The 8,395-nt window shown below is 58.4% G+C and overlaps 1 protein-coding gene across 1 annotated transcript; it reads right to left on the reverse strand.

The window, feature by feature from the left end:
• Positions 1-274: 274 nt before the first annotated feature.
• Positions 275-6,238, reverse strand: TLX1 (T cell leukemia homeobox 1; the record flags this gene model as incomplete). Its single annotated transcript, XM_080347367.1, has 3 exons — positions 275-497; positions 4,060-4,261; positions 5,770-6,238. 3 exons carry the CDS (start codon positions 6,236-6,238, stop codon positions 275-277), a joined length of 894 nt encoding a protein of 297 aa, XP_080203493.1.
• Positions 6,239-8,395: the final 2,157 nt, after the last annotated feature.

An 8,395-nucleotide genomic window follows, 5' to 3' on the forward strand; every position in this document is an offset into this window, starting at 1 on the left:
AGAGAACAAGGGCTGGGGGGAGGCAAGACACCACCGCTGCTTCAGCAGCCCCACAGGCAGGGAAAGTCTTTTGATTGATTTCCCTTCCTTTCAGTCCTCATGGAGGGTTTTCCTGGCCAGACATATGGGATTCGTGAGTGGTCAGGGGATCGCAGGGTGTCACCCTTCCCTGGGGACAAATAGGCATGTCACACATCCCACTGGGGATGACACGTGTCCCACCAGGTACAGCCCCACTGGCAGAAGGTGCATGTGCCACTGGTGGGTGCCAGTCTTATTCGCAAGCAGAGGCGACGGTGGTGACACTGGTGATCTTGGTGGAGTCATCAGACCAAGGCTGGAGGTTCTGGAGGGCGAAGAGGGAGGAGTTATGGACACAGATGGGGTCGGCTTGGATGGGCTGGTTGATAGTTTTTTGGAAGGCCTCCTGCTGCAGCTGCATGAGGATGCGGTTTGCTTGCTGCCTCTCAGCCTCCCGCTCCTCCGCTGTCTGCCTCCTAGGAGAGAGGGAGCAGTTAGGGGGGCCTGGAGAAGCAAAAGAGAGGTGTCTCCACAGAGAAAGGATTGTGCTGTGCTGGGTGCTTAGGGCTGGGGAGAAGTAGGAAAAGAGAGTGCCTAGCCACAGCATGGTCCCACATCCCTGCACAAACTGCCAGTAAGTCATATAAACTAGGGACCGGGGCTGTCTTAGTGGCCCCTGCAAAAATTGCTCCCATCAGAGAAAGCCAGGAACAGCCTACCAGTCTGATGTATTTTCTGCCCATGGGAAAAATCCAAACAGAGCCAAAACAACCAAAAGGGCATACAACGGGATTGCAAAAGGTGCGATTCCCTGCAAATGTGCTCAGTACACAGTAGCAAGAGCCAAGCACACAATGTCCCACCAAGGAACCCAGGGCAGGAGCTAGGTGAGACTTCACCAACTGGCAGAGCCACATGGCTGGGAGACAGGCAATGTCATCCTGGCCTGCCATCTCCTCTGCCAGGCTGTGGTGGCCAGCTGACAAGAGTCTGGATGAAAGCAACAACACGCCCATGGCAGGCAGGTCAAAAATCAGCAAAATGTCAGCTAAGCACTAGAAACACATTCTTAGCAGTGAGACAAATCAAAGCCCAGAATAAACTGTCTGGGCAGGGTGGAGAACATTTTTAAGAAGAGGTTGAGCACTGTCTGGAATGACACCAGCAGAGCTGATCCTGTCGAGGTGGGGATTAAGGGGCCTGCAGGGGCCCTTTCCAGTGCTAGTTGGGTCCCAGCTTTGGGTTGTCTGGGAGGAGGGGATGGTATAGGTAGAAATGGCCTGAACACACTTAAATCCACAGTGAAAATCCTAAATCCCCCTTGCCTGGATGACGGGTTAGTCTGGAGGCTACAGACTGTAGTCGCTTCTGCTTTTACTAGCGAATGTCACCTGGCACCTTCAGTGATGCTGCTGGGAAAGCCTGGGGGCAGTTCATGGTGCTGGTCCCAGGATGATCCCCAAAGCATCCTCTTCCTTGCTCCTCACCCTGGGCCCAAACAACACTCTCCTGGCAGCTTCAGTGGATCAGCGAGAGGGGAAATGGCAGCTTTTAATTTAGCAACTCGGGGACATGAGATATCTCACCTTCTTTGGCTGTGGGGATTGGAAGTGGCAGCTCTGAGCTCCATGATGACATCTCGGAGCACGGGGCAGGGGGTCCCTGTCTCCTCCCTAGGGAAGCGGGCAAGGGCTGGCTGCAGGTCATGGGCCTCTGATGCACCCAAGCCTCCAAGCATGTGGCCAGGGCTCCTGCCTGGGAGCAGGTAGCTCAGGGCTCAATCTCTGCTCTAATCACTGTGTCAACATTTCATGTCAGACATCCTGGTAAGAGTGGGCTCAGAGCAGCAATCGCCCTCCCCGCACAGCCCAGGAGCAGCTCTGTCTCTGCATCTATGAATATTTAATGACTCCCTGCACAATGAAGAGATGCTCCTGGGAGAACAGAGAGAGTCCCATGTCCAGGGCAGTCGGGAGCATGGTGGCTGCAAGCATCCAGCTGGAGCAAAAACCACCAGGCTCCCAAACACCTCCCTGCTCCAAGCGGCTGGCCTGTTCATGCATTCATGTCAGGCCAGGATTTGTAGGTTCAAATCTTCTCAGTCAAAGGAAGGAACTAAACCTCAATTCCCATGTCGCAAACAAGAACCCAAATCTGGGGAGAGGGTCATATAGCACCTTGCTCCAGTAGAGGTGCCCAGGCAAGGAGCAGAGGCGAGACTCTCTCTCCAGCCTGCATTTATTTAAACAGTTAAATCCCTCAGAGAGCTTAAAGCAGCTCTCGGATACTCCACACTGCTCAGGCCAGTGGAGATTCTCCCATGTCTAGTACAACGGCTGAGGTCAGGCTGCAGCCTTTCCCTTAAGCAGAAAAGGGATTTCATTTCTCTTTACCCAGCTTTTTTTTTTTTTGTGAAATGTATGAATAGGTTTGTATCCTCTGCTCCACTGCCAAAGGGGCCTTAACTTAGCCAACAGACGCAAAGAGTATTGACAGACAGATGAAGATCCAGCCAAACCACATTTGCTTCACTTCCTTAGGGAACCAGGTCAGAAGACATTGCCACGGCACGAGTGCTCCTCCTCCAGGACTCTGCTCCTGGCTAACAGAGATCACTCCAGCTGGAGACTTCCTGGCACTTGGGGAGTTGCTCTTCCATGAGCTTTTCAGGAAAGGACTCACTGAAGGGGGGATTCACCCACATTCTTGGTTTCAAGTTCCTTGTCCCTTATTTCTTTTCCAACCTCTGCATCTCCAGGCAATCACTGTCCTATTCACCCTCGGGCAGATCCCAGGAAAACCATTTTCCCCTGCCTTGAAGAAGTTACTGCCTGCCTGCACCCAAGTGTTCAGTGCTCAGCACCCTGCAACACCCCTGTCCCTTGACCCGCAAGGGAGCGGCCCCTTGCCCAGGTCCTCCCTGAATATGCCTGTCCCTAGACCGGGCCAGGGCCGGGAATGCTCCCACGACTGGGGTGCCGCCCTTGGGGACACTGCGGGAAGCTCCGGGTGACGGCGACGGAGCGCGGAAGCCTCCGTGTAAGACCGGCCTCTTCTCCCTCTCCCGCCCGGCTTTAATGGCACGCCCGGAAGGAATTTTTTTTTTTAAAAAAAGGAGCATTTTGGCAAGGAAGTGCCGTAAACCCCGCAGGGGTGAGAATTTTGGTGTTCTGCAGGGCCCGATATCCCGGCAGACCCGGGAGCAGGATCCGGTCGGAGCCGCGCTCCCATGCCGGGGTGCGGCTTTGTCCCGGCGCCGGAGGGTCCAGCGGCCGCGCACCGACGGGTCCTGCCGTTGCTGTCCCCCGCCCCCGAGCGCCGCACCCCGCCGGAACCGGGGCTTCTGCACGCTGCTACAGGGGAAGGAGCTGCTGGAAGCGCTGCACCCACTGGGCCCCCGTGATACCACCCGCACCCCCCCGCGGCACCACCACACACACACACCACGTACACATGCATTCCTTCATGTTACATACATGCACACTTACCTGCATGCAGACCTAGCGTGATCACACAGCATAAACACAGACAGAAAGCACACTGCCTGCATGCACACTGCACACGCATCCATATGCAGACAATCCAGTTTGCACACACACCCACATGCATGCTCACACAGAGGCACAGACACACATATGCCTTGCATGTGTGCACACCCAGGTGCACAGGGCCTTCACATGCACTGTGAAGAGTTATACACTCATACCATGTTTGCACACACAGAGGTGCACACACACACTGTATGTGCACACATACACAGGCATGTGCCCACATGGCCTACACATGCATCCCCCACAAGCACATTCATACCCACGGGCGCTACACGTACACACATGGCTGTGCACACACGCACATTCCCATGCACGTGTACAGACACATCCACATTGCACACACGTGTGACCTTCCCCATGCGTGCACTTGGAGGGCTCACACCCTGTGTTCAGCCACCCTTAGCAGAGTCGGCAGCAGCCAGGCCTGCTCCCCCATGGCTGCCCCAGCAGCTGCCCCCCGGGTCTGCCGAGCCCCCCAACTGCTCACCTCCACTTGGTGCGCCGGTTCTGGAACCAAGTCTTCACCTGGGCATCCGTCATCTTGAGGGCCTTGGCCAGGGCAGCGCGCTCGGCCGAGGCCAGGTATTTCTGCCGGTGGAAGCGCTTCTCCAGCTCGCAGATCTGCAGGCGGGTGAAGGATGTCCGCGGCTTCTTCTTCTTGGGGGGCGTGCGGTTCTGGTAGGGGTGACCTATACGGCGTGTTACAGTGAAGGGTGAGAGGGCCACTGGGGGGGACACGGGAGGAGGGGGGATGAGAGGCAAAGAAGCAAGCAGCGACACATCAGCAGAGGGGTTCCGGCTCTCGGGCCCTGGGCTGGGGCCCCCCCCGCTGCGAAGCCGCCACTTCGCCGCCGACACCCGCGCACGGGCTGCAAAAACGCGGCTGGGGCCCCGGTGCCTTCGTTGGGCGCTTCGAGCACCCGCCGGGCACTGCTCTGCTTTGGCTACGGAGGAGGCGGCCGATTGCCCGGCGAAGTGCCTGGCGAGGGGCGGCGGGGACCGGCATGGGCCGGGGCTCCGCGCTTCGTGAAAACGGGACTCGGTTTAATTTCGTTTGGCCGCGGCAGTAACCGCCGCCGTCCTCGGCCCCAGCGTTTCGTACCCGGGAAATAACTTCACGGGCTGGAAACGGGAGTTACGTTTCGTTGTGCTGTGGGGTTTTTTGTTTGGTTTTAATTTTTTCTTGTATCTTTGCAGTTTTGTCGTTGTTTTTTAAATATTGTTTTGTTTGTTTGTTTGTTTTTCCCCACACACACACACAAAAAAGGAGAAAACTCGCAGCGTGTTTCAGCCGCCGCCGGCCGGGAAGTGCCTCCGTGAAAACCAGTCTGGTGTCTGCAGGGGGAACGGCCCGTTTGTTCGCCCGCCACCGTGCCTGAGCCAAGCTAAATTCTGACCTCGGTTTCTGCCCCCGGGAATAAGGGCCGGTGCGGGCGCTACGGGAGTGGGTGTCAATTTTTTTCCCCGTTGCAATTTCGTTGCTTTTTTTTTTTCCCCTGTTGATCGAGATTTTGCTTTGTTAGCAGCGAAAAACGAGCCCAGATACACCTGAAAACGGTGGTGGGTCCGGAAAGCGGCTACAGCCCAAGCTCGACTCGGATCGGGGCTGCAAAAAATTTGTTTTGGCTGGGGAAAGGCAGAGCCGAAACCTGCAACCTGGAAAAACTTGCCCAGTTACAGTATGCACGGGAAAAACGACCGTACGAACGGTTGGCAACAGGCCGGCCTTGCCGTGCGGGCGAGGGCTGGGTTCGCCGGGGTCCCTTCCCGCCGGCCCGGGCTCTGGTCCTGAAATAACCCTCTGTTTTAAAGGAAACTTTCCCCGGGTGTTGTATCGGGTGGAGAGGAGCGGGCAGCCCTGTCCAGGGCTTGAGAGAGGTACGAGGAGTTTGCCGTTCCGTTTCCTCTCCGCCCGCCTTTCCCGGCGGAGGAAAAAAAAAAGCAACAACAAAATAAAACTAAAAACAAAATAACGCATTTTAGGGGGAACTGAATGCGTCTGATATTCCACCCCTTCTTGCTTCTGGCCTCCTCCGGGACCGACTTCCCAGGCCGATCCGTGGCCGTCTCTCCACCTGCGGCCGGATCGTGCTTTCCTCGGCGGGCACTGGCTGCCGCGCCGAGACTGGGCGGCAGGGAAGGGAGCAGGACGGCGGGAGCAGGGAGGGAAGAGGGGTGTCCCGGTGGCCCGACTCACCTGTGAACCTGTCTTTTGTGTATCGCCTGTTGCTCTCCATCCAGGGGAAGGTGAGCCCCGTGAGACTGTTCATGCCGTTCACCGCCGGCACGGCGGCGGAGAGGGGCTGGTGCACGCCGCCGGTCACCGGGCGATGGGCCGGGACGCGGATCACCCCTCCGGCCGAACTCAAGGTGTTGCCGTTCATGCTCACCGCCATGTTCACGTTGTAGGAGCCGGGCAGGCCGCCCATACTGCAAGAGGTGCTGGTGTAGGCGCCGGCCGTGCCGCCGCTCGCCCCGTAGCCACCCGTGACCGTGTTGTAGGCGCTGCCCACGATGCATCCCAGTCCATAGTCCGCCGAGTCTTGCAGCCGCGGGTGCGACACCATGCAGCTGCCCGGCTCCGACGTGTTGAGGATCTGGTCGATGCCGAAGCTGATGGGCTCAGCTTGGCCTTGGTGCAGATGGTGAGCCCCGAGGTGCTCCATTTCGCCGCCTGGTCCCGGCAGCGCAGCCGTACAGAACGGCCCGGGGCACCAGGGCCGCACCTCCACCCCGGGCAGGGCAGCACAGACCCGCACCGCCCCGAAAACACGGCAACAGCACGCAACGGAGCCGAGTACAGCGGGGGCACGCCGCCTACACGCTCAGTCCCATAGCTCGGCAGTCACGCACCTCAACACACACGAGCAGAGCCACGCAGAACTGGGACACGGCAGCTACACGCTCAACCCGAAGACACAACAGCAGAGCCATGCGCAACAGAAGAACAAGAGCTGAACAACACGACAGCCGTTCACACGCGAGACACAACCGCGCCACACACACACCCTGGACCCAAGAGCTTCCAGGAGCAGAGACGTGACTCCCCCACCCACGGACACCGGTCCCGCTTCGATGAGACCCGACACCCTCAGGCCAACAAGACAAAACCACCCCAAGCCAGGAGCCACTCACCCAACAGTGAGACACACAGAGACACACAAACACACATGCGATGGTGCCCCGGAGACCCCTCGCCGCCGCGGGCGGTGAGGAGCCGAGAGCCCCGCGGAGCAGCGCAGCGTGGAGCAAAGTGCGAGTGCGATCGCCCCGCCACCCCGCTTGCCCATCAATCACGCTACCCCAGGCCTGCTGCTCCCAGGCCCTCACTCTCCATTGGCTGGATGCTGAAAGGAGCCGAGTGAATGACAGCAGAGAAGAGCACACGAGAAAAGGAGTTTCTTCTTCCCCAATCCCCTCTCACTTCCCCCCCGCCCTAAAAAAAAATCACCACTCGGATCGGCCTTATAAAGTCAGAGCTGGGTGCTCGCAGGGCATCGGCGGGGGTAAAAAAGTGGCAGGTACCGGGTGGCGGAGGGGGACATTTTGTCCCGGAGTTTGTGGCCGTGGGCTGCTGAGGTCCTGTCTGCCAAACCCCGCGGGGGAGCAGGGCACTGGGAGTGGCACGGGGCCGAAATCCCCGGGGGCCGTCAGCTGATCCCGTGCGGGAATCCCCTCCTGGGGGGGTCCCAAAACGGCCATGCCCCTTTTCTCCAGAGGAGTTCTATCAATTTCAAAAGCCAGAACCTCTCAAAAAGTCGTGGAGGAGGAGAAGGGGGATCCCCCATCTCCTGAGCCCAGGACAGGGACACGCAGGCTGTATGGAGACCCCTTCAAGGATGCCCAGGCCCGTGGAGATACTTCTTAAGGGAGGAGACGATGACAGCCCAGGTCACACCTGCCCCCGGAGAACCGCGGTGGGGCCGGGGAGATTTTCCCGTGGGGTCTCATTCCCCCGGGTGGGGGCCGGCCCCAGCTGCTCCTCACGGGAAAGCGGCGCACGCCGCGGCGGAGTGAGCTGAACGAGGCACCCGCTGCTGCCGGCCCCGCAGCCTGTCGCGCCTCCGCCACTGCCCCCTCCCGCGCCTGCCCGCGGAAACGTGGGTGTTTTCGAATAAATAAACTTTTAAAATAAAATTTTTAAAAGATAAATAAAATAAAATAAAACAAAATTAAACAAAATAAAATAAAATAGCTGCCATAATTTGCTGCAAAATTTGTTTTGGACCTGGCCGGTCGGTGCTCCCTCTCCGTGCAGCCGGGAGGGAGGCAGAGCCGCTGGTGAGGCTGGGGCACGGCTGCCTCCTGCATCTCCCCTTGCCGCTGCCGACCGGCTCTGCTCAGCCGGCGCCGAAGCTCCCGGCCGCAGTGTCGAGGGTTTCCCCGCTGGCTTGTGGTCTGCCAGCACCAGGCAGCCCACTCTATCCTCCCCGCTCCCAGCTGAGGCCGGCCCGGCAAGCCGCCTCCTCTCCGGCTGGGGCAAACGCTGCCCTCTGTCTTCAGTGTGCTGGTAGTTTGGTGCTCACTGCGGACCGTGAGGGTCTCACAAGACAGCCTGCTCTGAGGCATCCCCCATGCAGTACAAATGCACTGGCAGAGCAACTCGTGCCCAGGCACTCAGGTACACCTCCTCACTCACTGCTATGCATACTATCACATCCACATCCTCGCACACACCCACTCACATGGCCTCACCCTCACAAATAAGCACACACACGAACACGGTCACAAGCTCACAGACACCCATGCTGCCACACAGTCCCACACATTTGATTGCACATGCACCTACATTAGTGAACTCTTATTTCCCCCCCCATTCTCAC

Source organism: Nesoenas mayeri (genome assembly GCF_963082525.1).
Source record: "Nesoenas mayeri genome assembly, chromosome: 7".
Classification (NCBI taxonomy): Eukaryota; Metazoa; Chordata; class Aves; order Columbiformes; family Columbidae; genus Nesoenas; species Nesoenas mayeri.